At 34.5% G+C, this 20,156-nt stretch overlaps 3 protein-coding genes across 5 annotated transcripts; 1 reads left to right on the plus strand and 2 right to left on the minus strand.

Annotated features, from left to right (window-relative positions):
* Positions 1–1,296: 1,296 nt before the first annotated feature.
* LOC141707555 (uncharacterized) lies at positions 1,297–10,520 on the plus strand. 2 transcript variants are annotated; one of them, XM_074510771.1, is made up of 7 exons: positions 1,297–1,521; positions 1,685–1,722; positions 2,391–2,543; positions 8,471–8,659; positions 9,198–9,248; positions 10,042–10,106; positions 10,253–10,520. In XM_074510771.1, the coding sequence occupies exons 1-7, from the start codon at positions 1,460–1,462 to the stop codon at positions 10,313–10,315; spliced, it is 621 nt and encodes a 206-aa protein (XP_074366872.1). In that variant the 5' UTR covers positions 1,297–1,459; the 3' UTR covers positions 10,316–10,520. The 2 variants fall into 2 exon arrangements, with proteins under 2 accessions (XP_074366872.1, XP_074366873.1); XM_074510772.1 differs by lacking the exon at positions 2,391–2,543 and having other exon boundaries at positions 1,304–1,521.
* Positions 10,521–10,743: 223 nt separating this feature from the next.
* LOC141707556 (uncharacterized) lies at positions 10,744–12,217 on the minus strand. The gene is made up of 5 exons (XM_074510773.1): positions 11,831–12,217; positions 11,641–11,716; positions 11,319–11,491; positions 11,123–11,195; positions 10,744–11,034 (listed from the first exon to the last, which is right to left on the minus strand). Exons 1-5 carry the CDS (start codon positions 11,927–11,929, stop codon positions 10,880–10,882), a joined length of 576 nt encoding a protein of 191 aa, XP_074366874.1. The 5' UTR covers positions 11,930–12,217; the 3' UTR covers positions 10,744–10,879.
* Positions 12,218–14,630: 2,413 nt separating this feature from the next.
* On the minus strand, positions 14,631–19,242 carry LOC141707557 (MLO-like protein 1). Of its 2 annotated transcripts, XM_074510774.1 has the most exons (14): positions 18,863–19,242; positions 18,634–18,691; positions 18,084–18,301; positions 17,848–17,964; positions 17,696–17,756; positions 17,362–17,456; positions 16,700–16,774; positions 16,429–16,517; positions 16,277–16,326; positions 16,073–16,113; positions 15,491–15,700; positions 15,344–15,411; positions 15,138–15,198; positions 14,631–15,047 (listed from the first exon to the last, which is right to left on the minus strand). In XM_074510774.1, the coding sequence occupies exons 1-14, from the start codon at positions 18,989–18,991 to the stop codon at positions 14,790–14,792; spliced, it is 1,530 nt and encodes a 509-aa protein (XP_074366875.1). In that variant the 5' UTR covers positions 18,992–19,242; the 3' UTR covers positions 14,631–14,789. The 2 variants fall into 2 exon arrangements, with proteins under 2 accessions (XP_074366875.1, XP_074366876.1); XM_074510775.1 differs by lacking the exons at positions 18,634–18,691; positions 18,863–19,242 and adding an exon at positions 18,382–18,565.
* Positions 19,243–20,156: the final 914 nt, after the last annotated feature.

A 20,156-nucleotide genomic window follows, 5' to 3' on the forward strand; every position in this document is an offset into this window, starting at 1 on the left:
TTGTCGAATGTTTTATTCATTTCCTTGAAATATAGTGCTTGAGCTTGAGTTATCTGAAAAAATAATAATTTTTGGATATTAATTTAGCACACAAAAAATATAAAATATATTAAAAAATATATTAAAAATTTTACCTCATCTATCAAATTGGTCCCGCTTGCACTATATCTACTAGCTTGATTCTTGGCATAATGCATTTTTTTAGCAATCTTTTCAGTGGTGCCCAATGCGAGTCAAGTGCAATTTTTGAACGAGGTTCAGCATGAGGATTCTCGGGAGTGCCACACCAATTTTATACATAATCTTCATGAATTCGCCCCCACAAATTATTCTTGTTTGAATATCTTCCGGTAATTGGATCGATAGATTGTCGAATCCAAGAAACACATAATTGCAGTTCTTCGGAGGGAAGCCAATTAGAACCCATTTTCTTAATTATAAATATAAATAAATCACAAAATTTATAGGAAAATATGAGGATAAAAATATTGATGTTGCAAATGAATGTTTAAGATAGCTATTTATAGGCAAAAAAAATGAACGTTGAAATAATTTATAGCCGTTAAAAGCTAAATAGCCGTTACTAGCAATAAGAGTAGCAAGACATGAGTTAAAAAAATCTCACAATCAGTGGGTCCCAGTAATTAACTGCCATTGCCTACTCCATCAGAAATCAATGCCCAGCCTAATAAACTGATGGGCCATCAAAATTTGATGGAGCAAAACTTAAACCGCTGCATACATTTTATTCAAAACACCATCAATAAAGTTGATGAATCAACTTTATTATAACCCCGGTGCATGTGCTCTAACAAGATGACCTCTTTCATTATTATCTCTTTTATTATTATCTAGTTATCTCTCAATCTCTCTTATATATATTATATATAACATATACTATATTATTTACATCAAATTTTGAGTCTTTGATCAAGTATCGGTTATGTCTACCTGGAGTCCAAATCAAAATTCAAACTTCTTCCTATTTAAAGATAATCAGTTCAAAATTTTAAATTAGATAAAATTTAATTGGATCATAGATTGTATTTTTTTAGCATTTTTTTAGCATTTTTTTAGCATTTGTATTTGCAAGATTGAGGAAAAGGATAAATATCACTTTTTTAGACCAAATAACATAAAATACTTATTCTTAAAAATTTATCACAGGATCTAATTATTAAAAAAAACATTATTTCTTAATTTTTTGAAGAAATTTATATAAATGGAATTATAGTGGAAAAAAAAACCAATACCGAAAGTACATTTAAAATAAATTTGAGTTGAAATATGAGTACGACGCCCTCTGTATTTGTTTGGTTCTTTTTATTGTCATCAACTCTCGTAGCTAGCTGGGTCAAAATCTAGGGAAGCCGTGACTGTATATTTAGCGACTATATACACCGTCTCGTGGCGGCGGCGGCGGTGGTGGTTAGGGAGAGGAGAGAGGAGAGAGGAAGAAATGCTGGAGAAGCCTACCGGCGATTCATCAAATGTCAAGCGCTATGCTCCTCCTAATCAAAGGTCTCTCTCTCCCTCCCTCTCTCCCCCCCTCTCTCTCTCTCCCTCTCTCTCTCTCCCTCCCTCTCTCTCTCCCCCTCTCTCTCTCTCTCTCTCCCTCTCTCTGTCTCCGTGTGTTTAGTTACGGATTGATTGATTGATTTAGAAGTGTGATTTTGATTTGCAGGAACCGTTTAGGTAGGCGAAAATCTGGCGGAGGAGGAGGTAACAAACAAACACTTTTTAATTATATATGTATATACTGTGATTACACATAATTGAATAGTTTTCTATCATGCTTTTATATATCAAATATGTCTTGTATTTGTTAAGTTTGTTTCGAGTTGGTGATTGTATAGAGTCTCTTAATCTTGATACGATATTTGTTTAGATATTCATTTTGCTTGGTGGAGGTTTTCGTGATTTTGATTGCTCTGTTTACCTATCGTGTTACATTTGTTTAGAGCTGAGTGAAGTTAGAATCAAATTAACACATCTCCACAACCAAGATAAAGAAAAGCAGTTGTTGGTGTGCTTATATCTAGGTTGTGGTGTGATGTGGTGTGTGATAAGCTTTCGAAAACATTAGACTTCAATTAGTTCAAAACATAATTGAACTCGACCTCGATAAACATGAATATTGCATTTTAGCTATTACATAAATTAGATAATCGTTAAATCAATAAACATATTTGAACTCGACCTCAACGTGCAATTGGGTAATCAAACTCAAAAAACTTGCCATTTGAATAGCTAAATATGTTTAAAAAATGCACTTTCGTAATTCAGTTTCAAAAAAACTTCTGCTGCCGTTAACGGTAACAAAGTCATCTGCCCAAAATCGCCCTCCCCCCAACCCTATCCTTTCTTTCTTAACCCAATTTTCTCGACAGTGAATTTCTCTGCAGATAATTCAGTCGAGAATCAGTTGAAACACTCCGTCTCTATTGTTCTTCACCTTTGGTGGGCCATAAGCTTTGAAGACCTAGAGTTCCAACCAGTGTTGTCAAATGCGCTACGCACATCGAGGCTCAAACCTCCATCGAGTGAGCTTCTTTAATTCCAGGCACACATGTTACAATGTTTTCTAGAATATATCATTTAGGTTTATATATAGATTTATTTAGGTTTATAACATTATCTATACTTAATTACTTATTAATGTATTAAACCACACTTCTAGGGCAAAAATAGCATAATTTGTACTTCATAAAATATTCAATCACATTTCCATGGTAAAAACAATTTTAAAAACTAACATCAAGGTTCAAAAAAGTTCATAGCTAAGTTCCAGCTTTCAACAATGCTAGTGGCAAAAAATCCATTCATCATTTTAATTTAGAAATCCTAATCCAAATCATTCTCACATCTTTTAGGGATTCTTTCAAATTCAAACTCTTGTTCTTCCTAATCTACTTTGTCCTCTATCAAACGTCTCTTACCTTAACTTGGACCTAAGGTTGATTTTGACTCCTGTTGATCTTGGGGCTCATTTTAATTGTGATCTAGAGTTAACAAAGGCTATCCGGAACCAGAAGCTTATGTAACATTTGTTCATGCTAAGCTATCATCGTCAAAGACAGGAATCAGGATCATCATATTCATCTGATTCCCCGTCTAGTCTTCCAAGTTCCAACCAACCACTGATTTTGGCTGGAATATTTACTTTATTTGGGCCTTAAAGTTTTAATTCTGTTTTGGGATATACCTGTTGGGCCTTGAACTGATTCAGTTACATAAAATCACAAATTATATTTCTGTTTGCTATATTTCACTGAAGTGTGTTTTTTTTGCGCTTCACGCTTCAAGACCAGAGGCGCACGCCTCTTTGAAGATGCTGCCCCTTACCTATAGTAATCAATAGGGGTGAAACCGAGTCGAACACCTTCGAGTATAAAACTGGTCAGATTCTACTCGAATTTTCAACTACTCGGTTATATTCGGCTCAGATTCGAAAGAATTTCAAATACTTTGATCATATTCGACTCGAGTTCGATTAATAATATTCGTTTATGATTCGATTCGATTCGAAAAGGTATCGAACTATTCGAACTACTCGCTCGGATCCGATCACTTTTGATCGTTTTGATACTAGCTTGATTCCCAAACAATAAATTACAAAATTTAAAAAGCTTACATGATGTTAAATTATATTTGAATAAATTTCATTAATAAATTTACATTTACATGGTTATAAATCCTACACAAAAATTGGTTGATGAAAATTAAAATCAAATGGTAGCATCTCCAGGCTAGAGACCTGTGTTCTTGTAATTATTTTAACTTGTAGTCTGAAGAATGCAACCATCAGATCTTCCCCGATTTTAAATCCCATAGACTATCACCTGAAAAAGAATAATTGCATTAGATTTTTATTTTTAGAAAAAAAGATCAACTAAAAGATAAAACATAATCTATTTTAATGGTGAAGAAGCATACTCACAATGCCCTCTCACTTTTCCTTAAACTGTGCAACAAGCTATTTAGCCAGAATGTAGTTAACTTGTACCTAAAAAAGTTATAAACCTAATATTACTTTACATGGGACATTGATAAGAATTACAAGAAGGACAATAAAAGTAAGAAGAGTACTTATCTGAGTCAATCAACGAAGCTGTAATCTGTTTTGTTGAAGCTGTGTGACCTTTACTACTTCACTGGTACAGAAAGCTAATATGCTGGGGCTGACAACTTAACACTCATAACTCTAACTCATCTTATTATATTACATATATTGAAAATTCAAATTCTAACAATACAAAAATTAAAGTACAATAGCAGAGCTATCCAAAACTACACACATTAACAAAACAAAATACCACCAAAATTATCAGTACCAAAAAATAACATAAAATCCAATCATCATAAATAATGTGCAGGTCTTAAATAAGAACATAAGTCTTAAATAAAGTACCATAAAACCATCAGTATACCAAACCAAATATGAAAGTAGGTCTCAAATAAGAACATAAAAACCAGGGTCTGAAAAATTAATATAAATCAAAGTCTGAAATTCAAATTTCTTGACTCCTGCATTCTTCGATTTTAATCCAACAACGAGGAGCTGGAGTAGCCGGATGAATCAGTTAGGTCACCTTTTTCATCATACTGCGATAGGCACACCATTATAATGTAATGCATTAGTAAGTATATATGTATATGAGTTAGAGACTGCTCAATGTGCAGATATCATACCATTGTACTAGGATTTTGTATTCAGCTCTAAGCCAATCAGAAGTGCAAATCAAGGCCTCAACAGTATTAGGTTTCAAAGAACTCCTGTATTGATCCAGTACGCGACCACCTGCACTAAATGTAGATTCAGATGCGACAGTAGTGATAGGAACAGAAAGAATGTCTTTAGCCATCTCCGACAACACTCTAAATTTTAAAGTATTACTCTTCCACCATTGCAGAGCATCAAATGACTCCCCTGCAGAGCATATATATCTTCCCTCCTCAAGATACACATCCAGATCAAATTTTAAGGGAGATACATGATCAATTCCTTGAGCTCATGAGTTAAATTCTGCAATACTTTTAGTCATGTTCAGACCTCCGGTGAGCTGCACCGCAGAAGCAACGCAACTCGTTGCCGGAAGAGAACCACTAGACTGCCCTTTGCAATGATTTGCAGCATAGTGAGTATACAATTCATGCAAGGTCTTGACAACTAAATCAGCATTTCTTTTTGCTTCTGCATCAATCAAATATATTTTAGGGAAACAGAAATGAATCAAATACATATTGTATCGCGGATCAAGCACAGATACAATAGCCATCAACAAATTACATTCTGACCAGTACTTGTCAAACTTGACCTTCATTTTCATAGCCATATTTCTCATAAATTCAGAATCATCAACACAAGTTTAGAGTAACAACTCTTTGATTTTCCAAATCTCTAGAAGAAAAATGTTTGAGATAGGATGCTCATAACCTGAAAAAACAGGGGTTGCCTCATGAAAGACTTCTAAAAAACGAATCACTTTCATTGTTTTTTCCCAATCATCTTCAGAAGGCATAGAACGAAATAAAGGATCCCTGTCATGATACCTTGGAAACACATCTTTATATAACAAAGCTGAATCGAGCATTGCATATGTTGAATTCCATCTTGTCGGGACATCTAACGTAAGCTTCTTAACATTAGACAATTGGCACTGCCTAGCTATTTCATAAAACCTGTGCAGCCTACTCGGAGAATCTTTTAAATACTTCACACTATCTCTGACATTAGAAATTACATCCCCTATCATGCCTAATCCATCCTGTACCATCAAATTAAGTACGTGCGCACAACATCTAACATGAAAAATCTTTCCACCAAAATACAAACGAATCTTTCAAATGCCTAACTGCAGAATCATTACTAGATGCATTATCCAAAGTAATAGTTGATATTTTATTTTCAATCCCCCAAGCATTTAGGCATGAAAAAATTGCATCGCTGATCATAAGACCAGTATGAGGCGGTGGAATATGACAAAAGTTAATTACCCTTTTCTGTAGTTTCCAATCAGGATCAACATAATGAGCAGTGATTGTCATGTAGCCTACGGTTTGGTTTGAAGTCCACAAATCAGATGTAAGGCTAATTGTTCTTATACCAGTAAAAAAAGCCGTTAATTTCTTTTTTTCAAGTGCATATATTTTTAGGCAATCGGCCCTAATTGTAACTCTTGACATAGGTTCAAACCTAGGGTTCAAGCTCTTTGAATACATAACAAAGAAAGGGTGCTCAACCATTCTAAACGGGTACTCATGCACAATTATCATTTTTGCCAAAATTTCCTTAACTTTTTCTTTGTCATATTTAAAAGAAGTCAGACTATTCAACTTGCCCTCTGGATCAACACTAGGAAAAGACAACACCTTCTGATTTGTCCCAGAAATTTTAGCCAATCTTATCATGCAAACATTTAAATGTCTAGCTAGGTGACTAGTTGAACCACTGGGTTGATGTGCCATATTCATACTACAATGATTGCACTCAATTTTCACTTCACCATTTTCTAGTACAGTTTTGGTAAAATCAAGCCATACCTTTGAGGTTGGCCTCTTTTTTCTAACTTTTTTTGCAACATCTTGAACAACAAGAGATGCCGATCCAGTGGATTGATCGATGTCCCTTTTCCGAATTGCTTCATTGGCTATTGGAGCTTCCTGAGTGTGAAAACCAGAATGATTCTGGTTTTGGTTACCAGTACCTACATATAAACATTAAAATACATAAATCAGAAATGCAATCGCCATAAACAAACCAATACGAACTGCTAACATTAGAAAAATAAACTATAAAATAAACAATAATTACCATTTTCAATCGGAGATGATACAAAATCACTACTCATGTTAAACAGGATGATTAGCTAAGCTTTTGAAATATCTTAATGGTTGTGTATAACTGAAGAGCAAAGTAGAATGTATTAATAAACTAGGATTATAATCTTTATATAGGCATGTAATATTGAATGAAAAAATAAATTAACAACTTGTACCTTTGGGATTGATTCGATTGAACAATCGACTGCCTTGATTCTTATATTTGAGCTCATTTTTTAAGCTAATTGATTAATCTGATGGAAAGTATCAGTGGCGGTGATGAGATATGGCATATGGGTGATTTGTATCCCTCTAATTTTGATTAAGATTGAGTCAATTAAAAAGATTGTTGAGATAATTGATATCTGTATATTAATAATCGATTTTTTTAAAATCAAAATCCCTTGATTGACTATCTATTTACAGCTAGGTGAATAAATGAATATTATCTCTTATATATTATATACATACATATATTCGAATCCGGTCGAACGAACCTGAACCGGGTATCCGAATTTAGACCGGGTATTCGAATAAAAATCCGAACAAATAGTGATATGGTAATATTCGACTCGAAATGTATTCGAATAGTCAAACATGACTCGAACTCGTTCGAATTTTATACAAATACAGGTAAGATTCGGTTTTTGACAAGTCGGATCCGGTTCGAATCCGGATTACTCGGATTCGTTTTCAGCCCTAGTAATCAACCCATTTCTATACAATCTTAAAATATAATAAGTTCCAACTAAAGATGGGTATGATTGATACAAATTTAGTTCACTTAATACGATACTGCTAAGATGGGTATGATTGATACAAATTTAGCCTAACATTTTTTTAGGGGCCTCTAGCCCTGACCTGCTTACACACATCAAAAAGGGCCTTCTAGACATTGGTAAACTTGTCTCTGCCAACATTATATATGATATAAGTATATGTATGTGTTATATATAGGATTCGAAGATCAAACAAAAATAAGCAAGTTCACAAATTTTCATTCAGTATGGTGACTTGCAGTCTTGAATGTGGAACATATATAAAATAACAAATCCATATCGTCGAAAAAATAAAAGAAAATAATATCATTATATTAATGATACTACACTGTTGTAAATAAAATATATTTTTGTATACGATATAATATTGACAAGAGAATACATCCGTACAGATGGATTGTCAAAAAGCCAATCAAATTTGATTGTTGAAATTTGAAGGTGAATCTATGGAGAAGTTCTCTATGGTGAACTGGAGAAACTCTTTTTCATGTCCTATTATTGTTGTTCGTATATATATTGGTATTAGATGTAGACTATGACTATATATGAATCTCTGTGTTTTGGTAAGCTTGTGTGATACGAATTCTAGGTAGAAATCATGTTTCTGTTATTGTGATGAAAGTATATGTATGATTTTAATAGATCCAAGAAATTGATTTAAGAAAGAAACAATAGGTCAAAAATTGACACATCACCTGGAAAAATCAGTTTTCCATCCATACTGTTAGAGTTTTTAATGGCATTAATCTGTTTGCAGTTTTTTTTATTTGAACACCCAACTGCAAGTTAAAGCTGAATTCAGCTACATCTTGGCCATTTACCCATTAGTTAATTCCTATTGTTTAATAAGCTTTCCACTTTTGGTGCAGAAAAATTAGAGCGGGCCAACAGCTATGCAAATGAAGGAGATAAGGCTCAGGTTGCTGCATCAAAAAAAAATTCTTCTGTGGATCGCAGAGATGCAAGCAGCAGCATTCCTGTGAATGAAAATGCTCCTGCAAGGTTGATATCTTTGCATGGATGTTGTGAAAGTGAAGCTTTTCGGCTTTTGAATGACCGTAAGTCTGCGAGATTAGTTGAATGTTGAAACTTCAGTAGAGTTTTTATATGCTATCTGTGCTTTCTTCCAGTCATGGTATGAATATCTTAATAGAGGAGTGCTGGCTTCTTAAAACAATATTTAGTCTATGGCATGCCTTAACGTGCTTTTTGTTTTATCTTTTGGCATTCTTGTGTTTGGATGCTGAAGGTCTTTATACTTTTCAGCTAGTGTATGGATACAAATCAACTTCCTATATATAGGGAATCCATAATTTTCACTTTGATCAATGACCATTAACTTGTATTAAGGACTTTTTTTTATAGAAAACATACTGTAAAATTTTTGGGGCCTGGGAAGGGGAAGGGGTCTGTTACCATATGAAGTTGGACATATTTTTCTAAACTAAAATTGTATAGTTTTATTGTTATTTCCTAAATTCTGTTATGCAATTTGCATTGCCAATTAGTGTGAGCTCTAGTATGGTGCAGAACATGGATGTTACTGTACTGGGCTATCCACCGTTTTCTCATCACTCCATTTATGTATTCTCGCAGGTTGGGCAGCTACTATGGATGCATACAACAATCCGTCAATAGATGCAAGCGGTGAGTTTAATGTACTTTGTAGTTTTCCTTGTTTTTAACTTTGACCTCTTAAATATTTATTTAATCATTTTTTATCAAATAAAACTCAAAAGGTCATTGAAATATGGGCTCTTTTGCATCAATACAGTGTGCACATATATTATGAAGAAAATGGTTTTTACTTTCTTGACTGTGGTACTTTTTGGTTGGTGCTGAAGACGTCTATATTAAATTAAATGCATCTTTGTCCATAAAGCCACTGTTCTAATAGAATACATATTCTAATCATCATTGTTGTCCTCTAATAAATTTAGCCTTTTGACTATGTTACTCGGACTCGGCTAGAAGTGCCCGACATGTACACGTGTCCAAGTATCGGACTTGGAATTTTTTAAAAAAATATACATGTTTTTGGCCTAATATAAGTGTCCGGGTCCGAGTGTCTATGTCCAAGTGTCGAGTGTCCGACACGGGTACTCGAAGGTAAAATGAAGAGTCCGAGTAACGTAGCCTTTTGAGAGATTATTTTTTATTTGTATAAATATTGGGAATATGGATGAAGAAGTGTGATCGACCAATAGCTTTTGTCTAATATAAAGGACTCGATGAAGTAGGAACAGGCTCTTGGTTTTCAAATAGTAATAACGTTAAAGTCTTTTGGATCAATGGGACTTTTTTTTTGGCTAGTTTGACCCATGCGACTTGCGAGCATAGCTAAGAGTTAGAATACTGAACAGAAACTATACTTTCTGCTCAATTATTTTCGTGACCGACCAACAGTTTTAATCTGTTGCTCTTATTTTTTGTTTTCCAGAAAGGCCAATAATGTATTCAGGAAACGGTGCATCAGCATGGGGTCATTTCAGACTTCCTCATCAGGTAAACTGCAGTTATTTTCCTCTTCCTTGGATGCGCACACGGCTACATTTTTAAACCTCACCTGTTGTTTCCTGTATGAATATATATGTATATGCCATATTTAAAGGTGATTTTAACCTGCCAGTATATGACCTTTTGGCTCACAGATGGACTTCTTGAACGAACTCAAACGTGCAATGTGGAAGGCAAATGGCAGTTCTAACACCTAACTAGCTGACAATCATAAGTCGTGGTGTACTTGAAGTTCCTGCTTGTTGTAACTTCTAGTATTCAAACAGCTTGATTGATGAATATGTTGTATGTTTCATGTTCCCAATATGATGAGAACATTACACAAGTTATATGTTGTGTAACAAATATATATAGTTTACTGATGTTCAATCAGTATAAGTTGTAGTAGAGAACTTTTTACTACCTCTGTCAGTAAAATAGAGTACTATTTTACAGTAAACAAATGGGTAGCATGACATTAAGAAAGTACAACATTAGCGGTTACATGTTGAGTCAACCATGGCTGTTCCGTTGCAATTGTGCTGTTATATGGTTAAATGTTTTCTTATTGAACAGCTCGGTTGTGATTTCGCTGGTTTAAGATGAAGTGGGTTTCATTTCGAACAAATAAGCGAGGCATTAGAGCTAATGTAAAGCACTGATATCAGGGATCTTTAATTTTGCAATGTGCAGTTGTGCATCATATTTTGAAGAAGGTATAAAGTTATCAACAAAGAAACAGAAAGTTATAAAGCTCTGTCTTGATTTACAGATTTAACAAATTATTCACGCCAAACAGGAATAATTCCTTGAGCTGCCAGACGCTTTTCAACCCAGAAGACTACATGTTTTGCTGTGATCTTCTTCTCGTCGACGAGAAACGGCTCAAGTGTGCTCACTTGGGACCCGTAGGATGATAAAGAAAACCCTTTTGGTCCTGGAAAAGTATGAATGACATAAGGACAGTCGGTATGTTGTAGTAAACAAAACTTTATTAACGGAGGGAGTACCTGCAGGAAGCTTACCTGTGAGAACTCCGTCAGGAAAGAATGCCCAGAATGAATAGCTAATGTTATTTTTCACGAACGAACCATCTAGCTATATTGATGCGAATAAAAGGGAGTCAGTACTCTGCTCCAGTATTGGAATCAAACTAGCTGCATAATACTAGTGAAGACGACGACACTGCAAATAGGGAAGTGATAAAAGTTGAGAACTAACTCTGTTGTCCCCGAAAGAGAGGTCTATTTGAGAGATGTCATGTTGAGTTTGAAGAATTGATTGAAGTGAAGGGATCACATCTTCCTCCATCATTTGAGGTAATGGCTTTGCTGGAGCTTTTGCCGGAGGCTTTGGCTTTGCCTCCTTTTTCTCCTTTACTTGAGTAGTAGCAACTTATGTAACCAAAAGAGAATTTTATATATCAGACCAAAGAATTAGACGCTTCAAATGCCTAAACCTCGCATAACATGTAAAGGTAATCTGAAAAAATATGAAATGATAATAAGCTAATTTGGTGCAAGAGAAGAGAACACAAAGTTACCAGTGGATGCTGATGATTCTTGCAGAGCAGAACAAGCCATATTCCGGTGGGTAGTGACTATTGTATTGAGCATCATCTGCGACGCAGGAACACAAAGTGTAAAAAACAAGGGGAAACGAAAGCAAGAAGAAAATACAACAATTCCATATGTTAGTGAATGCATGCACACACACACAGAAAGAGCAAGTACCATAGAAATGGAAGACGCGTATTTTGGTTTACAGCTCAAGCAGGAAGAGGAGGGGAAGATAACACTGCTTGCTGCACTACACCTTCCGGTTGTTGCCATTCTATTTTACCGGAAAACAGGGTAACAGATAACAATTCTTATCTTTTGTAGTTTTATAAGGCTTATGCTACGAGGACTGAAAAATACATTAATATGTAAGTAAAACGAGGAGAGTTAAGAAGGTTTAGTTTAACAGTGAAGATGGAAGAAAATGAAGCAAGAAGAGGAGGCAGTGGTGACTGGTGAAGAAGAAAGAACATCCAGCAGCTGCATCAGCTTTCTCATTTATCTCATCCACACACTTGTTTCCACTACTACTTCGCCACTCATTTTCCAACTTAATTCAGCCCTCCTCCTCCTCCTATATTATTATTTTTTTTTATTTACTAAAATATTTATATTTATGTTGGCCCCCCATGTTCTTGTTCTCCATTTTGGCCACAAACCCAATTTCTATCTCTCCATCCATATTATTATTATTATGAAAATAATATACCACAATTTATTCTTATTTTTCTCTGTCAAAATCATATTTCATTGCCTACAAAATTTTACAACAATTCTGTCCGTCTTCAATTTTAGTTTCATGTTACTTTCATATAAAAATAAAACAATACATGCCCCAAATTTATCTTTTTTACCCGATAGAGTGAATGATGTTTGATTTAACAAGAACATGCCACACAAGTCAAAATTCAAATGTATAGTACAGATGTCATGTCCCGACTCCTAACTCGCACACAGCTACAACAGTCACGTACACAACCAGTCGAGACTAATCTAGTCCTAACAGTATGATCTTGGAGAATCCCAACACTTGAGGCACATCCCCAAACGCGTGATAGAAACAACTGTCATTTATCAATCATGAGCACAATCGGAGCACGTGCCAGAAGAGATCCTTAGAACATTTCTCAACCACTTCTATTCTGACACGTGTAAGGCATCCATCCCATCCAGGTTTCCTCCGCTCCTAAAATCAACAACTATGATTCAAATGTACCAACCCCAAAACTCTATCAATGGGCTATACATAGCTCAAAAAGGTAAGGTTTTGAGGTTAATCACTCTCTCACACTCATATACACATACAGCCACCTTTTGTTCCGATCTATCTTCATCTTTGCCAAAAGCGAGTTCTTACTCTCATACCGGAGACGTCGCGGGACCCAAACCCCCCTTTCAGTGTTGCTTTGTAGGAACCCCACCACAACTACACCACCACCACGGCGAAGGATCCAGGCACGGCGTTGAATGAGCAGCCCCGCCACCCGGAGTTATCACAAATGGATGAAAAAAAGGGTTAGTATGAAGATAACATTTGATGGGGCTATAAGAAAAAAAAAACTTGTTTAACTGAGGCGAGCCAATTTAACTGAACCCCGTGCACGCAAAAATAGTACAAAACAATTTTCCAAGCTAGCCAATTTAACAGAACCCGTGCACTAGAGCTAGGAGTGAGCATTTCCCGGTTCAGAATCGAGAACCGAACCGAACCGATCAAAAATTGCGGTTTCAGTTCGGTTCTTCAACAATTCGGGTCCGGTTCGGTTCTTGTTTTTCCAAGAAATTTCGGTTCTCGGTTTGGTCTGGTTCTTAACATACTAGAGCCGTAAGAACACCGAAACCTATATAAATGAATAAATACAAAAATATATATAAATATATATATATATATTACATATTATATTTTCTTATTTATAATATTTTGATAAATTTTAAGAAAAATATGATTTTTATTGTATTACTCGTTTCTTTAAGTATATACGGAGTTTCAAATATTTTTATAAATATTTTTCTTTTTCTTATATATTAGAAAGTAATCGAATTTAAAATGATCTTATCACTAATAAAAATCTTTTTTTTACTAAGTTACTCTTAATAAATAATCAAAAATAGTCAAAATTTAAAAAGTTTGAATATAAAATAATATGCAAAATAAATAAATATAAAATAAAATATAACTTCGGTTCTTTCGGTTCGGAATGGAACCTTCCGATTCGGTCTTACATCTCCGGTTCGGTTCTTGAAATATTGTTATTTCGGTTCTCGGTTCTTTAGGTTCAATCCGGTTCTGACCCATTGCTCACCCCTAACTAGAGCCGACAATTTCGTACACGACACGATAAGTCGATAACACGACACGAAAATAACGGGTTTGGTTTGACATTTTTGGTACACGAACATGAAAATATATGAATGAATTTAGTGTCAGTTTTCGGTTTATACTTGTGTACACGACACGAAACAAAAGTACATGAAATAGTTAAAGGTTTCCATAAATTTATCAAAATTATATAAATATATATATCTTACAATAATATTTTACATATAATATTTATAAAAAATAGATTTAACATAGATTCAAATTTAAAATTTATAAGATTTGACTGCACTTGAGCCTTATGACTTAAAACTCAACTCGTGCAAACTTAATATTTAAATATATACTTTATTTATCTTTATTTTTATTATTAATTTTAAGTTACACGAAACACGACACAAAACGTACACCAAATGAAATGAAGGTACACGAACACGAAACAAAACGAATCCTTAACGGTTCGGGTTGGGATTAGACATTAATGACACGAAACACGAAAATACACGATACAAAAATACATTAAACGAACGAATTGCCAGCTATGCACACAAAAATTGTACAAAACGATTTTCCAAACTATTGATTTGAACCGGGATAAAGCTTTCTTGCTGAAACGCAAAAATTCAGTCCACGTTATATTAACCAATCTGCTAAACATGACACTTAAATCTGGCATGTAGCCACGTGAAATAACTAATTTATAACTTCTCCTCAGAGATACACTGTCCATTAACTCTGCAAAATCAAGATCTCAAGTACATTGGTCTTTTAATAGTTCATGTCAGGTGCAGTGGCTGCTATACTCAACCAATCAATCTATACATTGTTTGAGGGTTCAGCATTGTTGGAGGGTTGAGAACTGTTTGAGGGCTGACTTTCCTCTGGATTAGATTGTTTTCTCACAACTTTTGCGAGTTGAATTCCCACAGAAGGACCCTTATTACTTGTACTCTCCTGGCCAGCACTGTTAGCTGCCGTTTTCAACAAATTCTTCTTCTTTGCCTTTTGAGCCCAGCCAACAAGCCCGACTTGTATATGCTCATCAAATATGGACTTCTTGAAATTTGTTCCCATCTTCATTGCCGACATGAAAAAGAAAAGCGGTAAATATATGTTCTTCATACATCAGGCAATCAGAATGATAAACAAGGACTGCTAAGTTACCTGTGTGACTAAAGCATAAAGCGGCAGAGTACTATAACTGCAGAGTACCTGAATGAATACCCTAAGACAAGAAAAACACAAAGTTGTGTATAAATATATCTGTAAAAAGTCAATAATTGAAAAAGCAAATAAATGCATTTGATATGATAACATGTATCACAATGCATTACTTCTTGACCACTAATATACAGGATCATATGACTTACCCTATAACAAGTCTTGGAACTATAAATCTGACTTGTCCCATAATGCAGGAGGTAAAGCCATATTGAACCTACAGGTGTTTACAGTGTATAGCTTTAGTATTTCAAGAAAACAACTTAATAAAGTGTCTCTTGTAAAGATCAGCTTACCCATATCCAGAAGAAAAATGCTATCTCAAAAGCATTCTGGAAGAGTATGAAGTGTATTAAGAAAAGAACAATCCTGGGCCGATTGAACCAAAAATGATCATCTGATGGATGCACTACCAACTCCCCCTCAATAGCTATATGTTTCTCAGCAACTTCATGAGCCAACTGCGAGATTATGTGCTCTAGCTTAGTTCCCACGGCAAGTAGTAGCTGAAAGAATCACAAACAAAAAAAGTAATGAACAAGTTAATTTATGACTTCCTGTTGCACAATTTATGACTGAACAATAAGCTGCAGCTCGTACAATCTATAACCCATATGATGATATTATTTCAAATTAAATTTGCTTAATTGTTGATACTGATAAACTACTCGGAAGAATTTTTTTCATAACATGGTTTTGTAGAGAGGTGATTGACTAAAGTACAGTTACAACACAATCATTACAGGGTCACATCAATAACAGCTTCAGGTTAAAGTGAAAACCTGTTTCTTCAATATAATAAAGAGTGATGCATTTTTAAGTCAGCTAGCATCGATATAAAAATATATGAACATAAGGTTTCTATTGGGACCACTTACAACAAATGGAACAAAAGCGATCCAAAAATATGTATGCCAGCCTGTCAACAAGATAAAATGTTATTAATTTTGTTCTAGTCATGTAGAAGGGCAAAAACAGATATAATTTCCCAGTGTCAAGTGCAATGACTAATTTGGAAGGGAGGGGAAGAAATCTAAACAGCAACAAAATTCTTTCAAAAAGCGTAGAAGCAAGAAGCATACCATTAACATTGAGCAATAAGAATACGACCACAAAAACCCACAAGTACCAACTGCAACAGATAAATTCAGGTAAATAGCTGCTGGTCAAGTAGTTAACGTTGAAAACATTTTAACGAGGCTTCACGCCAGTAAAATAGTAAAATTTTACTCACCTAATGCCTACAACTTTCTTGAAATCATCTTCCAGTGCCCGTATCATATATTTGTGAAAATTAAATTTCGGGTTTCCCTTGCAATGTGACTGTGGCAGGATTGTGCACAAACATTAAAGATACTATTTAAAGTAAACCTCTTGTTCCAACAATACATTCTACTAAACACTTGAATAATTTTATCATCTGTGCCAGTGCTACACACGCAGAAAACTAAATTTCTTCTTTAAAAATATTAAAAGAATAGGATTCACCCTTTTCGGATACTTACAGTGATGAAACCGAGTCGAAGTGCTACATAATCTGTTTTGGTGACAGATCCATAAAATTGCTTGAAAAATGATTGCTGAAACATTTAACAAGGAATGTATTCAGTTGTGACCTTGCACTCATGTAGTTTAATGAAATCAGCAGTATAATGGAGAATAAATAAAGGAATAGTGAAATTAAATAATTTGAATTAGCAGAATTATAGACAATAAAGTTTAAAGAAATTCTAAATGTCTTTCATCAAGCAGAAGTGGTTGTAAACACTTTCATCAAGATTGTATTAAACCAGTCTCCAAATTTGATCATGTAATTTACTAAATTATAGTAAGCCTCCTACCATGTCCTGATTCTGGTAGATGATTCATCTACTTGAGGATTTCAGTAAATAAATCATCATCATGGCAGAGATTTTTGCCCATCTGGTGAAATTGAAACTGTGTGTTGGTACTCTTGTTTCCTACGGTTTTAAAGAAAGAGTGCTAACCTATTCAATACTAAGATGAAGGGTAGGATAGGAAGTTAGTTGACTCTTGTAGTAAACTCACGAGATAAGGACATTCTCACTCCTCAAAAAATTAAATATATCAACATTAGTCAGAATAGAGATTGACAGTATTATTTTCTAATGGCTCACAGATGTAAACTGAAGAGGAAAAAGCTTACCAGCCAACCCTTGAAGAACGAGCGTTTACCAATACCCAGGAAACGTCCCCTGATAAAAGCATGTTGATGGACATGAGTAACCTTTGGTCGTAGAACTGCAAAAAATACATATACGATTAAAAGCAGCAAGCAAAGATGGAAATTCAGAAAAATTAAATATTTTGTCATCAAATGGAAAAAATTGAATGGAGCCGTATCAAATATTTGAAACCAGTCTAAATTAATTGAAAAGCAAGAACAGTATATACAAATAAATACAGCAAAGTTCATCAACTTTTCAATAAATAAATGAAGAAAATCGAGGATTAGAAGACCATTTGCTCCAGTTATTTACCTTTATCAGTGTCAAAACTTTCTTGTGCAATGGAATCCTCCCAAGCCTTCCATTGACGAATCTTCATCATGATAAAGAAAATACAAAATAGGAGTTACATTTAACAAAATTCCTCCAGAAAAAAAAAGTCAAAATGTATCATTTAAACCTACCTTTGCACCTCCAAATACAACAGTCAGAACAGAAAAAGTGACGTGTACAATGGCCAGGACAAAGATAAAGATATGCAGGTGATGCAGACCTTCAAGAGGTAACAATGGAACTTTACCCTGTAGACAGGAAAAGGGAGAAAAAATAAAAAGAGAAACAATAAATTCATGGCACAAACATGTCCGATGTTCAACATTGGAATTTATCGATGGACATAACGGAATAATAAAACACTTACCTTTGCAGCACAGTAACCTTCCTTTGCTGCTTCCTCGAGCAAGTGGCGCAAATGAGAAGTTGTTTCTGGCTGGGAATGAAAGGCATTCTCTTCACCAGGTTTACCAGATAATGGGCAGGGAAGGAGGTGTTCTGTTAAACTTTCTGACACACAAATTTTGACGATAGTGCCTTGGAATACAGTAAGAAGTAGTGAGATAAACCCCAACAGCATCAATTCTGCAAACAACCTTAAATTCATCAGCAGAGGTAGTCATAATTACTTCAGAATACTAAACACTAAAAGAACATTTTCTTACACCATATAATTTAGTAAGAACTGGTGGATGTAGCCTCTAACAATCAACAAACTCGACTATTGAGGCCTTGTCAATAGCCTAATGACAAGTCCCCACACCCTCTTGGCCAATTTGAAAAGTAGACAATAGTTCGAATTGTGGCTTGACTAGCTTCTAGTTCTTCCCACATACTTAAAAATGTAATATATTGGAAAATAAACACACAAACACACACAAAATATGTACATATAAATGTAAAAATGAAAAGGTAACCTTCTTTAATTTTCTGAAGTGCTTCAAAGAGGGGCTTCTGGTTCTTCTTTTTCAAATACTACACAAACCAAAATGGGCACACACCAAAATCAGCAAAAATAATACATAATTCCCACTGATTACCATTAACCGAGAAAACATACAGTACAAAAATGACTAGAAAATAATCAAGAAAAGTAAAAAAGAAAGACACGGAGAGAAAGGAAGGGGTGTAATATATATATAAAACCTTTCCAGTATAATGAAGTAGCCTTTCAACGGCGAGAGAGATACCAACGATGACAGTACAAACGGCGGCCACAACCCACGTGGGTGTATACTCTAATGTCCCTTCATTCTCTCCTTCCCCTCCAGACATCTCTCCCTCTCTCAATCTCTCTCTCTCGATTAATCAGTTGTTACTTGTTGGTGTACTTAGATTTATATATATATGCAACCCGACCCAGCATCTATATATATATATATGTATCTATAACTGCAACTGTTAATCTTCCTTCGTGTGTGTGTCTGAATTTATATATGTAAGAATACAGAACATTTGATGCAATGAAATTTCAAAGTGTTTAAGACAGTGGTCTCTCTCGGGTTTGTACTTTGTCTCTGCGTGTTTTATCATTTATGTGGGAATTTAGCATTAAAAAAAATAATTTCTTATAACAGCTCCAACAAGTTAGTTATTTAAGATTATAAACTCAAATTTAGGGAATATTATAAAAAATAGAGCTCCAACAGCATCCTAATACTTTCTTAAAAAATTAGGATCTTCCCCTCATGCCTTATTTATAAGTAACCACTAATGAATTCTTACGTTCATTTTAATGATAAAAAATTCAATTATCTCTCTTTCTCCATATCAAATGCATAACTAGAGTTTGAATATATTAATAAAATATTATTATGATACACTTGTAAAGAATGTTGTTGGAGTTTATATATAATAAAATATCCTAAAACATTAGGATTCATTTTTATAATAATATTTTTAAGGAATATGTTGGCACTCTATTGGAGTTGCTCTTACAAATGGGGTACCACAAGGTTAGGGAAATCGACCCATTTTTTAAAAAAATTGCCTAAAAATGGTTGAAGGAATTTGTTTAATTTAACCGATTTACAATAAATCGTTGAGAAATCATCTCATTTTTTAAGGATTGTTCGATAAATTTAAAATTCATGCCTTAGCCGAAATCAAATAGTTCCGATTTTCAAAAATAGATTAATTATGGGACCATCCAATAACAAGTGTTAAGATAGGGCACCGCTATATATATTTGTTTTTTTATTGGTTTATTCTCCACCGTTAATCAGAAAAAATAACACAAAAGTCCGTTTAGAAGATGAAACAGACACATGGGGGGGGGCAGTTAAGGAAATAAATTATTTAATATTCTAAATTGAATTAGTCTACTTTATATTAGGCGAGAATTGATAGTAGTACAAGTGGACAAGCCATACATGTGACTCCCGAGGAGGAAATATAAATATATAAAACACGATAACTTCCTTGTACAAAGTAAAGTTCT

Source organism: Apium graveolens, chromosome 2, assembly GCF_009905375.1.
Source record: "Apium graveolens cultivar Ventura chromosome 2, ASM990537v1, whole genome shotgun sequence".
NCBI classification, from domain to species: Eukaryota; Viridiplantae; Streptophyta; class Magnoliopsida; order Apiales; family Apiaceae; genus Apium; species Apium graveolens.